The sequence below is a fragment of the Papio anubis genome, chromosome 16, assembly GCF_008728515.1.
Source record: "Papio anubis isolate 15944 chromosome 16, Panubis1.0, whole genome shotgun sequence".
NCBI lineage: Eukaryota > Metazoa > Chordata > Mammalia > Primates > Cercopithecidae > Papio > Papio anubis.
In genome coordinates this window covers 24,402,186-24,419,763 of record NC_044991.1, presented here as the reverse complement: position 1 = coordinate 24,419,763, position 17,578 = coordinate 24,402,186, and the positions used below count along the sequence as shown (strand labels likewise).

General features: G+C 44.5%; 1 protein-coding gene across 11 annotated transcripts in view; it reads left to right on the top strand.

Moving 5' to 3' along the window:
* SEZ6L (seizure related 6 homolog like) overlaps positions 1-17,578 on the top strand; it is a 215,550-nt gene that overhangs the window by 184,009 nt on the left and 13,963 nt on the right. For 9 of the 11 annotated variants that reach the window (XM_003905349.5, XM_031656403.1, XM_021921414.2 and 6 more), the window contains one exon: positions 13,215-13,409. The exons of the other annotated variants lie outside the window; for them this stretch is intronic. In XM_003905349.5, coding sequence (XP_003905398.2) covers positions 13,215-13,409 — 195 coding nt within the window. The remainder of the gene's footprint in view (positions 1-13,214; positions 13,410-17,578) is intronic. 11 annotated transcript variants of the gene reach the window in all.

The window sequence follows — 17,578 nt, the reverse complement described above, 5'->3', positions numbered from 1 at the left end:
GATACTTACTGAGCACTTACTGTATGCCAGGTGTCGTTCTAAGAATGGCGCATGCATTAACTCTTTTATTCCTGGCAGGAAAATAAAAATAGAGATATCTGTCACTTCTCGTTGAAGACAGGGCACAGCCAAATTCAAACTCACAAGAGACCTTCCCCTCTGCTCTATTCATGAGCCAGCCAAAGCCAAGTTCCCGTTTGCTAGTTCATAAATTCAGCTTCCTCAGCCTGCAGAAGGGCTTTACTCTACAGACCCCAAAAGAATGAAGAGTTTTAGGCCCACAGCACTTACTTCCCAGATTTCCCTTAACATCTGATCCTTTTCTTGTGAGAGAAAATTTTCCATTTCTGTGTTCTTATTTTCTCTTCTCAAAAAGGCAGACTTTATTATTCTGTTTCCACAAGTAACAGGGATTCTTGGACCACACAGCCCTGTGTCTCCATCTGTCTTTTTAGTCAGAGTCCCAGAATTTCAGAGCTGAGGGGAAACTGAGAGATAGAATACAACTGCAGGATGACTTAGAGATAAAATGCAACTGCCCCCACTGTACAGATAAGAACAAGAGTTACTTATTGAATGTATAAGACACGCTGCTAAGCACACTACACATATCTGTAAACATGTGCTTTTGTGTATGTGTGTATATATAGTGTGTGTACATGTGTATATATATGCATGTATAATGTGTGTACATATGTGTATATATACACAATATGTGTACATATGTGTATATATGCATATATAATATGTGTACATAGGTGTATATATGCATATATAATGTGTGCATATGCATATATGCATATATAATGTGTGTATGTGTGTATATATATGCATATATGTGTGTACATATGTGTGTATATGCATATATAATGTGTGTACATATGTGTATATATGCATATCTAATATGTATGTATGTCTGTATATGCATATGCATGTGTGTACATGTGTGTATATGCATATGTAATGTGTTACGTGTGTATGTGCATATATGTGTGTACATACATATATGTGCATATATAACATGTGTACATGTGTGTATATGCATGTACATATATGTGCATGTGTATATATGCATATACATATGTGTGCGTGTGCGTGCATATATAATGTGTGTGCATGTGTGTATATGTATGCATATATAATGTGTGTACATGTGTACATATATATGCATATACGCATATATTAAGGAAACTGATAATCAGAGGGAAGTACAGATAACAAGAATCATCGCTCATTGAATGTGTAAGACACATTTCTAGACACTATATATATATATATATTTGTGAATGTATACGTGTGCATGTATTTATACACACGTACTAACCCTAGCCCCTTAACCACAACCACACTTCGTCCCCAAGCCCCAGAACCTTGGGCCAAGTCCACATTGGTTGGTTCCTGTTATAGGTTCAATCCATCCCCAAAAAGATATGTCAAAGTCCTAACCCACAGTATCTGTAACTGTGACCTTGATTGGACATAGCGTCTTTGACGTCCTAACCCATGGTATCTGTAACTGTGACCTTGACTGGAAATAGGGTCTTCAAAGTCCTAACCCACAGTATCTGTAACTGTGACCTGGATTGGACATAGCATCTTTGAAGTCCTAACCCACAGTATTTGTAACTGTGGATTTGATTAGAAATAGAATCTTTGCAGATGTGGTCAAGTTAAACTGAGGTCATACTGGATTAAGATGGGTGTCGATCCAATGACTGGTGTCCTTGTAAGAAGAGGGAAATCTGAACACAGATGGGGACACGGATACAGAGAAGGCCACGGGATGACAGAGGGAGAGACTGGAGTGATGCAGCTGCAAGCCAGGGAGCACGAAGGAAGGATCCCCCCACTGCAGCTTTCAGAGGGAGCATGGCCCTGCTGACACCTTGATTTTGGACTTCCAGCCTCCCAGTACTACAAGCCAATAAGTTTCTGCTGTCCCAAGCCCCTCCGTTTGTGGTCCTTTGTCAAGGGCAGCCCTAGGACGTGAGTGCCATTCCCATTTCCTTCTAGTGACTACAAGAGTGATCAGAAGCAGCCACTTTAGTAACTCCAGCTGCAGAGACCCAGAGATGAAAAGCTTAAAACAAAAGCTTCTATTAAAATACTGAAAGGTGGAGACATCATTTTTTAAAAAAGAAAAAGCACTTCGCCAATGAGACCCAGTCTCTAAAGACCCTCTGAGCTGCGGCAGCTGCTGCTGGATTTCCAAGAGGCAAGCCTTCCTCCCTCCCTTCGGGGACGCTTCTGCTGGATTTCCAAGAGGCAAGCCTTCCTCCCTCCCTTCGGGGACGCTTTTCCCTGAGATCTCAGCGTTGGATCCGCAGTGCTGAGTAGAGACGGCTTCCCTGACACCCATGCTAATGAGTTCACGAGCCACGCGGGGTGTCAGGAGACACGCAGTACTCCCAAAAGCCTGAAGAAGAGCCCGGCGTGTGGTGGCAGCGACGTGACAAGCAGGCGAGGCTGATGGGATATAACACAGGAGGCGAGAGATGGTCAGATCCTGGCAGCGCAGCTCCTGAGTAAGAGGGAGGATGCAGTCTAGGTTCTGAAGGCATTTTTAAGGTTGAGGCTGCCGGACATAAAACAGCTTTGAAACATTTTGTCGACTGAACAAAGGGAACAGCACCGATTTGATGAGCCCCTTCAGTAGGCTGATCTTTTCCCCGGCACTAACACTGTTCAGCCTCACAGACGTTGCATAGGTGAATGCCTGTCCACTTAAAAGCAGGCAAAGAAGGACTGGAGACGGTGAGTAGCTTTCCTGAGGTCACACAACAGAAAGGAGGACCAGAATTGTAACTCAAGCCTGACCAAACCCAAAAGCATCTTGCCAACCTCATCGCTCTACGGTTCAGCTTTTGGGCAAACCTCTGGTGCTTAGGAGTGGACAAAGATCTTCCACCAAGAAGTTCATGAAGCAGACGGAAAACTGCATGAGCCGCCAGGCCCAGTGGTGCGGTGGCTCACGCCTGTAATCCCAACACGTGTGGGAGGCTGAGGCAGGAGCATCACTTGAGGTCAGGAGTTCCAGACCAGCCTGGCCAACATGGTGAAACCCCTGTCTCTACTAAAAATACAAAAATTAGCCAGGCTTGACGGTGGGCACCTGCCATCTGAGCTACTCAGGAGGCTGAGGCAGGAGAATCGCTTGAGCCTGAGAGGCGGAGGTTGCAGTGAGCAGAGATCATACCACTGTACTCCAGCCTGGGCGGCAGAGGAAGACCCTGTCTCAACAAAAAAGAAAAAAAACAAGGAAAGAAAACTGCATAAGCTCTGGGTGTCTACAGCCTCTTGCCCAGTCACTTGCCCGAAGCCATAGTTTGGTCCCCTGGAACTCAAAGCCATGTCTTTTTAATCCTAGTCCATTTACCCCAGGACACTTTTAGAACACACAGGTCAGGCAGAGCTAAAGGGAAGAGTCTGGGTGTCAAAGTCAAACACACCCTCCAGTTCTGCTGTGTGACCTTGGGCAAGTAACTTGCCCTCTCTGGGCCTCAGAGCCCCCATCTGTGAAAGAAAATAACACCCTTTACCAAGAGGGATTGTTGGGAGCAGCTCAGTCATTCAACTTACTCAGTTGTTCAGGCCTCCTATATGCAGGCACACGTTAGGACAGAGGTTCCCAAACTTTCTCAACTCACAATACCCTTGGTGTCGCATGAATTATTTCAGAGATTTCCTAGGCCAAAAAACCCAACAATTCCATTTATTAAACAGTGAGGTACAAACAACTGAATGAATAGTTATCTCTTCACAACGTAGTAGCCATTTGAAAAAGTAATGCACATACATTAAAAGAAAAATGGTTTTTTTCATTATGAAATAATGACAATTGCTGGCCGGGTGTGGTGGCTCATGCCTGTAATCCTAGCGCTTTGGGAGGCTGAGGCAGGCGGATCACCTGAGGTCAGGAGTTCAAGACCAGCCTGGCCAACATAGTGAAACCCTGTCTCTACTAAAAATACAAAAATTAGCTGGGTGTGATGGCAGGTGCCTATAATCCCAGCTACCCAGGAGGCTGAGGCAGGAGAATCACTGGAACCCGGGAGACAGAGGTTGCAGTGAGCAGAGATCACGCCACTGCACTCCAGCCTGGGAGATAGAGCAAGACTTTATCTCACATAATAATAATAATAATAATAATAATAATAATAATAATAATGACAATTGCTGCTACGAGGATGTGTATTCCCATTGGGCTGTGCAAAACTTCTCAAACGTTAGGATCAGATGAGACTTCACCACCCTAATTTCCTGTTCCATGTTGATTTTGTCACAGTTCTTGCTTTTTAGCACAAGCACCACAAAAAAATCCAACTTTGCAATGATGGGTCATCATCGAAAAAAAGGTGGTGCAATATAATGTTTGAAACGGTGACCTATCTCGAGCTGGTAGTTCACAAGGGTCCAACATATCATTGTGTTTCCTCGGAACTTTTTTTTTTTTTTTGAGATGGAGTCTCGCTCTGTCGCCCAGGCTGGAGTGCAGTGGCGTGATCTCGGCTCACTGCAAGCTCCGCCTCCCAAGTTCACGTCATTCTCCTGCCTCAGCCTCCCGAGTAGCTGGGACTACAGGTGCCCGCCACCACGCCCAGCTAATTTTTTGTCTTTTTAGTAGAGATGGGGTTTCACCGTGTTAGCCAGGATGGTCTTGATCTCCTGACCTTGTGATCCACCCGCCTCGGCCCCCCAAAGTGCTGGGATTACAGGTGTGAGCCACCGTGCCCGGCCCCGGCCCTCAGAACTTTTTAAAATCCCACAGCACCCCTGTGAGTTCCTGGTGGCATCCTGGGTCACGTTGGTGCACAGTTTGGGAACCCTGGCACTAGTCCCTGGAAAAAACAGTAAAGTATAAACAGATATGACCCACATTCTCATGGAACCTGGGGCCTATTTGGAAAGGAGGGTGGAGAGACAGGTCTATGAAGGAATCGTCAATATCACCTCCTCCAGGAAGTCCTCCCTGATTCCCTAGGCTGGGTTGTGTTTCTCTCCTCAGAATTCCCATGGAACCTACAGTGACATCTGTCACCACAGCTGCTGCAGTTTATTGAAACGATCTGTTTATATGTTTGTAGAATCACATTCCCTAGAGTAAGAAACGGAAATAATTTTTTTAAATATATAGAATCAAACACATAACTCATTTGCTAGGATTGTCTCCAGTTGATCCTTGAATCCCCCAGGCCCAGGAGGCTCAATAAACAATGTTACTATTACTGTTGCTGATATTGTTAGCAAAACGAATGTGGTCTTTATCACACCTCCGCTTTGCTGCAACTTCCCCTCTTTGATAGGGACGTGGTGGATGACTCCTGAGGCACCCATCCCAGAGACATAAACCACACCGCCAAAAGTAACAAGAATCTGACAAATCCAGTGAGGGTTTTAGGGATGGCTCTCCAGGAGTCACTTAGCTTGCTTAAAAGACAGCCATTCCCCGGGAAGGCCCTCGTTCATCACAGCCCTGAGCCCAGAACACCTGGGATACGAGACATAGGGATTTCCCAGCCCCAACAGAGCCCACAGGTGCTGTGGCCAGACTGGCCACAGTAGGAGCTTCCACTGTTGAGCCGTCTCCTGTGGCCACGTCTTAACCAGCATGTCCAGTGTTAGCTGAGTGCCCGTCCTCATTTAGAAATCTCTGTCTCTGGGAAAGCGGACTCTCAGAGAAATCCATGATAACCTCGGGGATTTGGGTAAAAGAAGGGCCTTTTGTTATAGCAGAACTATTACATGGACAGCACTCAAAACCAGCACGTCTAGGTTTGTACCCCAGCCCTGCCTTTTACAAGCACCAAGACTTTATACAAGCCAGCTTTCTCATCAGAAAGATTGAAACACGAACAAGACAATCATAAAGATAAAGGCTTTTATGAATGGTGTGCCTGGCACATAGCAAGTCTTCAATTAACATCGGCTGCTAATCACCACTCTGTTTCAAAGCTCCACCACTTGTAGGGTATATCGCAAACCATTTGTAACTGTTACTAGGGGATTGCTTTCGAGCATTTTGTTCAAATGTGCTCCAGAAATATACATTTTCTCCTATTGTTAAAGACGGAGGAAAATGGAAAAAGAAAATAGAAATGAGGGTAGGTTTGTGATTAGATCTATAAGGCCATCGGTCCAATTCATTTGCATTCCTGGGAGAGAATGGCTGGAGTTACACCAGTTGCAACCCGAATTGTTTAAAACATTCGACCAGTGGTTTTCAACCAGAGGCGATTTTGCTTTCCAGGGGACATGTGTCAATACAATTTCTAGAGAAATTATGAGTTGTCACAACTTGTCAAGGAAGAGGGGTGCTACCGGCTTCTAGCAGATCAGGGTCCGGGACGCTGTTCAATATCCTCCAGTGCCCAGGACAGCCCCCACCACAAAGAATTATCCATTCCAAATGTGAACCCTGTCTAAGTTGAGAAAATCTGCCTTAGATGATCTTATTTCAAAGTGTGACTACATGTCACTGCTCAGCCATGTCTCAGCTAAGATCCAGCCCGTTTATGGGCAGGAAAAATGGGGTCTGGAGACATAAGCAACTCACTCAAGGTGGTGCAGCAGACACAGGCCTCCAGTTTCAAATTCAAGCTCCTATTCCTTTCACTTTTCTGCCATCTTCTAGGCACTGAAGATACACACAAATGCCTTCCAAGAGCTGGTTCCTGCTGGGGAAAAATTCCATATGACATTGTTTTCAAACTCTCTTTTTTTTTTTTTTTTTTTAGACAGAGTCTCGCTCTGTCACCCAGGCGGGAGTGCAATGGCCAGATCTCAGCTCACTGCAAGCTCCGCCTCCCGGGTTTAGCCATTCTCCTGCCTCAGCCTCCCAAGTAGCTAGGACTACAGGCGCCCGCCACCTCGCCCGGCTAGTTTTTTGTATTTTTTAGTAGAGACGGGGTTTCACCGTGTTAGCCAAGATGGTCTCGATCTCCTAACCTCGTGATCTGCCCATCTCGGCCTCCCAAAGTGCCGGGATTACAGGCTTGAGCCACCGCGCCCGGCCTTGTTTTCAAACTCTTACTGAGGACTGGGTCAAAATCGAATCAGGCTGACTTGAAAGCTAGAGAATCCTCAGCTCAATTCGCAGCTCAGCCACTTCCTGCTTGAGGGGAATTTTCACCAGTGAGTTCCACCTGAGCCTCAGTTTTCTCATCTGTAAAATGGTTGCATGGTGCAGTGGTTAAGACCAGATTTGGACCACCTGGATTTGAATCTTATTTATACCACTAATTAGCCTGTGACCTTTGACTTGTTACCCAACAGTTCTGTGCTCCATTTGCCTTGGATATAAAATGGGGATGATGACTAGGCATGATGGCTCACGCCTGTAATCTCAGCACCTTGGAAGAACGAGACAGGAGGATCACTTGAGGCCAGGAGTTCAAGACCAGCCTGGGTAACCTCAGGGTCCTCAGGACCCTGTCTTCATAAAAAAAATTTAAATTAGCCAGGCATGGTGGTGCACACCAGTGGTCCCAGCTACTCAGGAGGCTAAAGTGGGAGGATCACTTGAGAGGGAGGTCAAGGCTGAAATGAGCTGTATTCATGCCACTGCACTCCAGCCTGGGTGAAAGAGTGAGACCCTGTCTCAAAAATAAAAATAAAATGAATTAGGAATGAAGATATAACATCTGTGTCTTAGGGTTGTTGTGATAACTGAATGAGTTCATAGATATAAAACACTCCGAATGGAATCTGGCTCAGAGAATGCACTCAGTCAATATTGTAGATGTTGGCTGTTTTGGTCATGATTGTTATTACCTTCAAGGACTTTGCGGGAGGATTAGAAATAATATATGCAAATCATCTAATACAGAATGGTTGTGCAAATATTTTGGAAATTAATTAAATGACGAGTTCATATGTTAACCATGCCAGGACACCAAAGCAGTGGTTCTGAGCCCTTGCCAAACTTTAAAATCGCCTGGAGAGTTTTAAAAAGAATACTCTGAGTGACTAATTAAATTAAAATATCATGGGGGCAGAGCCAGGGCACAGGATAACCCAAGGCCACTCTAGCACTTAGCCTGGGGGTCCCGCTCCTAGGTCAGCTGTCAATATCCTCCTTTACAAATCCAGGTCTAATGATTTATACTTTATCCACCTTCTACCTCCCCAGGCCGAGGACAGTATTTAGCACAGGTTTGGTACCAGGAGATACTTGTGGAATACATAGAGGATTGATTTAGTGTTAAGTTACTTGAAAGTAGGGACCATGTTCACCTTGCTCATCATTGTATGCCCGGCGCATACAATGCCTGGCACACAGAAGGTGTCCAATAAATGTGTGTTGTATTAATTAATCTGTTAATTTATCAAAGACAATTTCCAGGGAAAGGTTCTTGGGGGAATTCTTTTGTGTTGCCACTGCCACCTGCTGGTCATTTTGCTGCACTGCAGGTAACACAATAGGGATTTGTGTTCTCTGAAGGGAGCCACCAATGTCAACAAGAAAAAGCCTCCCCCACCAGGGGGAGGGAAAGTGAGGCTTCTCTGCGCTTTCTCCAGCACAACTGAGATCACACTGGGTTGCAATGACCCGATAACTGCTCTCTGTTCCCCACTCGACTGAGTTCTGGGAGAACAGAAACCATGATTCTCTAATTCACTACTTCACACCCAGCTCCTAGCACACGGATGGAATGTTGGAGTAACAGAGTCTACAGTCTAAAAAGAAAACAAAAAAAACAAAAAAACCGGAGAGTGTATTCTGGACTCTAGGAGTTCAAAAACTATGAAGTGTAATGCACCGGGCTGCATTTCCCAAGGAGTAGGAGTATTAGATACGTTACGGGAGTACCCATGCGGCTTTAAACAGTGTCCAGATGAACTTTTTGTGAGTCATTTGGCTTAGAAAATTAGAAAAATTAAAACTGACATGTGAAGCCTCTGATTATAAGACTATTATTATTTAGAGTGAGGCTAAATTATATAGTGCAATCTAAATAGAAAAACAAGTCAGTAGAAATTTACAAAAATATATTAAAGAGGACAGGTGTGGTGGCTCACGCCTGTAATCCCAGCACTTTGGGAGGCTGCGGTGGATGGATCACTTGAGGTCAGGAGTTCGAGACCAGCCTGGCCAAAATGGTGGAACCCCGTCTCTACTAAAAATACAAAAAAAAAAAAAAAAATTAGCTAGGCGTGGTGGCACATGACTGTAGTCCCAGCTACTCAGGAGGCAGAGGCAGGAAAATCGCTTGGACCCAGAAGGCTGAGGTTGCAGTGAGCTGAGATCATGCCACTGCACTACATCTTGAGTGACAGAGTGAGACTCCATCTCTCTCTTTCTCTCTCTCTCTCCATATATATATATATACACACACACACGTATATGTGTATATATACGTATTAAGTAAACAACAGTACAATTGGTATGAAAATATGACAAGAGTTATAAAAGTCATAAAAATAATCAGTGTGTATTGGGTGCTCACTATATGCTGCCCATCTCATGTGCATAAGCTTATTTAATTCTCATAACAACGCCATGAGATAGCCCATTTTCAAGATGAGGAAATTGAGGCTCAGAGAGGTCAGTTGTGCTCACAGACGTACAACTAGGATCTGAATCCTGAGCCCTTGGACACTTGAGCCCAAGCGCTTCTACTCTGCAATTTGCCTTTAAATGAAATGATGTGAGGTCTTTCAAGAAACATTTATTGGGCTCCTATCCTGTACCAGGCTGTCAAGGATGCAGCAGCGAGCTCAGCTGGGTTGAGGACCAAAGACTTCCTAAGGATATTTTCAGAGGAATCATTAGAACATGAATGGCACTGGGTTTATAATGTACATTATAAATATTATAATGTACATTATAAAACATTCATTATACCATCTATGTTTATTGTAAAATAATGCAGACCCACCCTGCATTAAAAAAAAAAAAAAAAAAAAAAACAAAGCACAGGCTGTGAAAATCAAAATAAAATTCTCCCTTCCTACAGAACATCCCCAAGGCACGCTCTGCAGGGTTAATGATCCCTTGCCAGCCCTTTTAGGTCTCGTCCATAAACACATAATAGAGTGCTGCCTTGGAGGGAGCCCCATGATTGATTTAAGCAAGGCTTTGTGATTTGACTCTGGGCTCACACACAGAAGCATTGGCTGCATATCCATCCTGCTCTGGAATGCCAGGGGGTAAACTTCAAGTATACAAATGACCTTCAATTAGTGGAAGGATTAGCCTTGGCCAAGTGTCAGCTGAACCACTTATTGCCTCATCTCTGGGAATCTTGTGGAAAGGGAAGTACATTCAGCATCTCTGCCTCTCTCGCTCAACTATTCCAACAGCCCCTTCCCTTGACTGCGTTAGCGGTCTTCTCCAGCCAGCCAGGGTCTTCAGAGTTTCTCTCTTCTATGGCACCTGCCATTTTTAATTACATTGTCCATTTACACATTTGCTTGGCCCCTTAGAGCATGCAGACCATGAGCGTTAGAGGGCAGGAATGGTGCCAGATTCACCTCCTTACCCCATTGCTGGACGCATTGCTGGGCGTGAAGTAAGCACTCATGAGATATTTTCTGAATAAATGCAAGGGTGCCCGCCAGAGCTATCTATGGTGTCATCCAAGATGCAACTCCAGCTGCACAGGGACCTGGAAAGTCTCTTTCCACAGGCTACTTCTGGGCTAGATTTCAAGGGTGGGAAGGAAACAGTTCATAAGTCCCAGTGAAGACTGCTATCGACGTATAAAGGAAAACCCTTCAACCTCAAGACTAGAAGCCGGATTCCTACCCATCCACCCACTGGAGGAGATCAAAGCCCCGATTCTTCATGTGTGGTGATTACTGTGACTCAAACATACTCATCAATTGATTCATTCATCTTTTCATGGGAAAAGTGATACATTTAAATGCCTACAAGGCCAGGCAATAGGGAATGGCAGAGATTGGGGCCAAAGTAAAGAATATTCCTGGTCTAACAGGAAAAGCCAGTTCTCAACTCCAGCCAGTCATTGCCATGTAACTATGTGAACCCAGTATTGCCCAATCTTCTAATGTTTCAGAAGAATCCAGAAATCTAAGTTATTATTTGAAATCTCCTAATTTGTGAAAGCTCGGTAACTATTGTTTTAGTTGACATTGCTCAAGCTAAGTAGAGCCCAGATGTAAGTCATGTTCACAGAGAAAAGGGTTCTAGCTGGGACCTGTATTGTACTGTGTGCCTTGAACCACAAGTACCATAGGACCAGGGATTATATCTATTTTATTCACCTCTGTGTCCTCAGTACTACTTATGTTGTTGGCACGTAGTAATTGCTCAATAAACATTATTTGAGTAAATAAAGGAAAGCTTTCTGTGAACCAGGCATTGTACTGGGTATGAGCATAATATGAGTTTTAAGCCTGGGAAAGAGGTGCCAGAAAAGATCCTGAAGTTGTGATGGTGATAAGACAGAGTTCCCACCTGCCTTTGGGTAGCAATCTGGGTCTTGAAGGGATGCTTGAGATTCATCTTGCAAAATAAGATGCTTCAAACAACACATGTTTATTATCTGACAGTTTCTGTGGGTCAGAAATCTGGGCATAGCTTAACATGTGTACCCATGTTTATAGCAGTATTGGTCAGAGTAGCCAAAAGGGGAAGCTACCCAAGTGTCCATTGATGGATGAACAAAAAACAAAATGTGGCACCTGCCTACAATGGAGTATTAGTCAGCCTTGAAAAGGAAGAAAATTTTTGACACATCTTACAACCTAGATGAACTTTGAGGACATTACACTGAGTGAAAGAAGCCAGTCACAGAAAGCAAATACCATTTGATTACACTTACACGCGATAGCTAGAGCTGTCAACTTCATAGAGACAGAAAGTAGAATGGGGGATACCAGGGGCTAGGGATAAGTTGTTTAATGCATATAGAGTGTCAGATTCGCAAGATGAAAAGAGTTCTGGATATAAGTTGCCCAAGAATGTAAAAGTACACTAACCTACTGGACCGTACACTTAAAATGGTTAAGATGGTCAGTTTTATGTTATGTGGATTTTACCACAATTTAAAATTTTTTAAATAATAAAGTTTATAATGTTTTCGGATGTGTAGTCCTGTGTGTGAAGCAATTTGCTAGCTGTCCATTCCATCCAGGTGCTGAAAAAGGACTAGATTTCACCTGGGGCCTGAAATGGGTTAAACCTGTAGGTTCAACTCTCCAATAAATACTGTGATCCCAGCATCTTGGGTGGCTGAGGCAGGAGGGTTGCTTGAGCCCAGGAGTTTGAGACCAGCTTGGGAGGCATAGCAAGGCGCTGTCTGTACCAAAAAAAAAAAAAAATGCCAGGTGTGGCCGGACACGCCCTTAGTCCCAGCTACTCAGAAGGCTTAAGCAGGGGAATTGCTTGACCCTGGGAGGTTGACGCTGCAGTGAGCCGGGGTTGCACCACTGCACTCCAGCCTGGGTGTCTTAGGCTACCGGGGGCTTTGTGTCTGCAGCTGAAGAGAATGGTCACCAGATGGCAGTGTGGGCTTATTTTTAATAGTTGGGGCCTTTTATTGCATTCCTTCTAAATCCCAGGCCCTGAGCTTCAAGCTTGCTCTAACAGGCTCATCTCCAGTGAGAGAAACAGATAAATAATTCAGTACAATACAGTGCATGCAGTGCTGGAAAAACTAAGAAGACTGATGACTCAGTTGATGGTAAGAGGCATCAAGGAAGGCTTCCTGGAGAAGGAGAAATGAAGACTGAGTGTTGAAAGACAAGACCTAGTCATGATGGATGCGCAGGTTAGGTGTCAGGTGAAAAGCAAGGAGAAGATTTCATAATTAAACACCCCCACCGTCCATCATTTACTAAGCACCTATGACATGCCAAAAACATCTTACGCATTTCTTTCTTTATCTATTTTAGTCCTCCAAATTCCTGTAAGACAGATAATACTTTGATCATCATTACGCTAATGAGGAAACTAAGGATCAGAAAGGTTATGCCACTTGCTGGCGATTGCACAGCTAATAAGTAACAGAACTCGTATTTTAACCTTGATTCCACAGCCAACTTCATTCTACCTTTCCCACATGTAATCTGTGCCCAGAGGTGGAAGACAGAAAGGAGAGTTTGAGAAATAGAAAACAGTCTGACACGAGGTGGGGATGCAGACAGAGGATGCTGGAGAGGCTGACCAAAGCTAGATCACACAGATTCTGAGCAGGACTCCCCAAAGATTTACATCATCTCATCAGAGCTCCTTCTGGCTTGCATTTCAGCGGAGGAGTCCCTGGCATGTGACAACCCAGGGCTGCCTGAAAATGGATACCAAATCCTGTACAAGCGACTCTACCTGCCAGGAGAGTCCCTCACTTTCATGTGCTACGAAGGTTTTGAGCTCATGGGCGAAGTGACCATCCGCTGCATCCTGGGACAGCCATCCCACTGGAACGGGCCCCTGCCCGTGTGTAAAGGTAAAGAAACCTACTCACCACACAGGGTCCACGGGCCCTGGAGATGTCAGGATTGGCTCACAGGAGTTCTGAACTTGCTCTAAAAAGTTGGACTAGGAGTTCGAGACCAGCCTAGGGAACATAGTGAGACCCCCATCTCTATTAAAAAAAAAAAAAAAAAGTAGTTGGGCACACACCTGTAGTCCCAGCTACTCGGGAGGCTGAGATGGGAGGATCACCTGAGCCTAGGAGGTCAAGGTTGCTCTGAGCCTTGATCATGCCATTACACTCCAGCCTGGACATAGCAAGACTCTATCTCAAAAAAATTAAATTAAATTTTAAAATAATAAAAAGCTGAGCTACTGTACTTCATTATATCTAAGATGTCACCACTAAAAAAGAAAAAAAAAATGTCGCCAATTACACTATGACACAATGTCTTCTCCTGGCTTAGAATTTTTATTTTTACTTACTAAAGGAGCTTTTGGCCAGGCACAGTGGCTCACGCCTGTAATCCCAACACTTTGGGAGGCCGAGGCAGGCAGATCACTTGAGGTCAGGAGTTCAAGACCAGCCTGGCCAACATGGTGAAACCCCATCTCTACTAAAAATTTAAAAAAATTAGCCTGGCATAGTGGTACACGCCTGAAGTTCCAGCTACTCGGGAGGCTGAGGCAGGAGAATCACTTGAACCCGGGTGGCAGAGGTTGCAGTGAACTGAGATCACGCCACTGCACTCCAGCCTGTAATGACACAGTGAGATTCTATCTAAAAATAAAAATAAATAAATAAATAAATAAATAAAAAGGTCTTTAAGCGTTAAGCTTTTTATCATATATCACAATTATGAAAATGTTGAAATGAAAATATAAGCAGCCTAGGCGCAGTGGCTCACACCTGTAATCCCAGCATTTTGGGAAGCGGAGGTGGGAGGATTGCTTGAGCCCAGGAGTTCGAGACCAGCCTGGGGTAGCATGGTGAAACCATTTCTACAAAAAAAAAATAATAATAATACAAAAATTAACCTGACATAGTGACATGTGCCTGTAGTCCCAGCTACTTGGGAGGCTAAGGTGGGAGGATCACTTGAGCCCAGGAGACAGAGGTTGCAATGAGCTGTGATCACGCTACTGCACTCCAGCCTGGGTAATAGACCAAGACTCTGTCTCAAACAAACAAACAAAATACAAGCAAAATAAACTGGTTCCAGTGTATTTAAAAGTTCCCCACCTTCAAAGTCTGGCACTTTTGATTTTCTCAATTATTACTAAATTTTTTTGTAGAGACAGGATCTTGCTATGTTGCCCAGGCTGGCCTAGAACTCCTGACCTCAGCAATCCTCCCTCCTCTGCCTCTGAGTAGCTGGGATTGCAGGTATGAGCCACCACACCCAGCTGTAGAATCATTTTTTACTCCAGGTCTTCAACATTAACCTCCACTCAATATTGCTCCAGTTGAATGTCATTCTGTACTAAAATATATATACATTTACATACATACATGTATATGCATACATATACATACACATGTGTACATATATATATTGCTCCTGTCCCATTAAAGCATCAAGGATGCAGAATTCAGTAGGAATGTCCATAACGAACTAAAGTCTTTGATACAAGGGGCTTGCAGTTACATTGAGGCAGGGCTGGGACGAGGTTGAGGCAAGAGAGGTGCCTGAGGCGAAAAATGTAAGGAGGTGACCAAGTGTCCCATAGAACAGCCTTTAAAAAAGAGTCTCCGTACACTTCTCGCCCTAGACGCCTCGCCTTGCCCTAGTCCCTGCCCTGTGAACCAGCCTGGTTTTTGTTTATTTGTTGTTTGTTTGTTTTTGTTTGTTTGTTTGTTTGGAGACAGGGTCTTGCTCTGTTGCACAGGCTGGAATGCAGTGGCGTGATCATGACTCACTGCAGCTTCAATCTCCTGGGCTCAAGCAATCCTCCCACTTCAGCCTCCCGTGCGGCTGGAATCACAAGTGCACGCCACCATGCCCAGCTAAATTTTTTTATTTTTGTAGAGATGGGGATCTCGCTATGTTGCCCAGGCTGGTCTCTACTCCTGGCCTCAAGCGATCCTCCCACCTCGGCCTCCCAAAGTACTGTGATTACCGCGTCCAACCTCTGCCTGCCTTTGACCCCTGCTTAGAGAACACTGCTTAATTATTTCCCACCTCTTGCACCGCCTTCTCACAACCAATTAGTTTCCATGGGTTAGGAGTGTTCTCCCACTGCCTACGGGGTGATCTCCCAGGGTGCTGCCTGGCATTCTGCAAACCCTGATACTCTTACGCCCCAACGTTTGTGCACACGGCGAATCATGAGCGCCACCTGGTGGCAGTTATTATTACACACTATTGCTTTAAGCCTCGCCCCGACCTCCCAGATGGTGAAGTGAGAAAATTGCATCTTAGAATCCATTGAACACTCATCACTAAAATTAAGTTGTAACACACTGAGTAAAATTTGGATTCGTTTATCTGGATCTTTGAAGTGCACAGTCAGTCATAGTAACGGAAATACGTTCAGTGTTTTAGGCCAGTGGATCTTAACCTTTATTGCATTAATGCCCCTTTGAGAATCAGGCAAAAGGCACTGAATTTGCCCTCAGAAGCGTGAAGTTTTATGTCTCTACTTGGGAACCCATAACTCCAGTGGATCCCCAAATGCCTTATTCATGAACCCCAGCTCTGAGACTTAAAACTACATTCCCAGCTAGTTTGTCCACTCTGAGGTATATTTCCAAAAGAAGTGAAAACAGGTATTCAAACAAACACTGTCTGTGAATGTTTATAGCAGCACTATTCACGAGAGCCACAAGATAGAAACAACCCAAATGCCCCTCAACTGATGAATGGATAAACAAAAGTGTGGCAGAAAAAAGGGAATATTATTCAGCCAGAAAAAAAGGAATGAAATATTGACACATGCCACAACACGGATGAACCTCAAAGCCATTATGTTAAGTGAAGGAAGCCAGACACAAAAGGTCACATGTTTTAGGATTCTGTTTATAGGAAATATCTAGCATGGGTATAGAGACAGAAAGCAGAGTCGTGGTTGTCTAGGGACTGCTTACTGAGTATGGGGCTTGTTTTGGAGATGATGAACATGTTTTGGAACTAGACAGAGGTCATGGTTGTGCAACATTGTGAATGTGCTAAATGCCCCTGAATTGTTAACACTTTAAAATGGTTAATTTTATGTTATGTGAATTTTATCTACCTAAAAGAAAAAAAAAAAAAACAAAACCCTGAATCACCTCATTTAAGTCTTATGACCACTAAAATAGGTGAGTCATCTTACCTGTTTTACAGATGTAGAAGGAGAAGCTCAGAGAAGTTAAGTGACTTTCCCAAAGTCACGCAGCTAGTACAAGACAAAGCTAGGACTTGAACCCGCATCTCATGACTGTAAATTTCCCACCTTCAGGGCTACTAAGAAAGACCCCCAACCAGCCAATCACCACAGCATGGAAACCTAGGTGTGTTCACACATTCCCGAATCTACCCCAGATCTCCCAAGCCAAAATCATTGAGAGGCGGGCCTGGAATAAACATTTTAACAAGCTCTCAAATGCACTTTGAATTTGAGAACCATTTAAGGTCGTGATTTCCAAACATTTAGTGCAAACATAAACGGAGTCCTGAGCCCTTTCCACTGAGATTCTGATTCACTGGGTCTGAAGCAGGACCCAGGGACCAGTTTAACCGCACAGGTGAATTGTGTCATCAGCCAAGTATGCGAAACACTAGCATAAGGGATGCAATTTAATCTTACCAGGTATCAAGCAGGGGCTCATCACATGAATGACAATGACTTATATAAGCAGTTCTTTTTTCTTCTTCTTCTTCTTCTTTTTTTTTTTTTTTTCCCCCGAGACGGAGTCTCCCTCTGTCGCCCAGGCTGGAGTGCAGTGGCGCGATCTCGGCTCCCTGCAACCTCCGCTCCCGGGTTCACACCATTCTCCTGCCTCAGCCTCCCGAGTATCTGGGACTACAGGCACCCGCCACCACGCCCGGCTAATTTTTTGTATTCTTAGTAGAGACAGGGTTTCACCGTGTTAGCCAGGATGGTCTCGATCTCCCGACCTCGTGACCCGCCCACCTAGGCCTCCCAAAGTGCTGGGATTACAGGCGTGAGCCACCGCGCCCGGCCTAAATTTATTTTTGATAGTACAGGAAACCTGCTTTG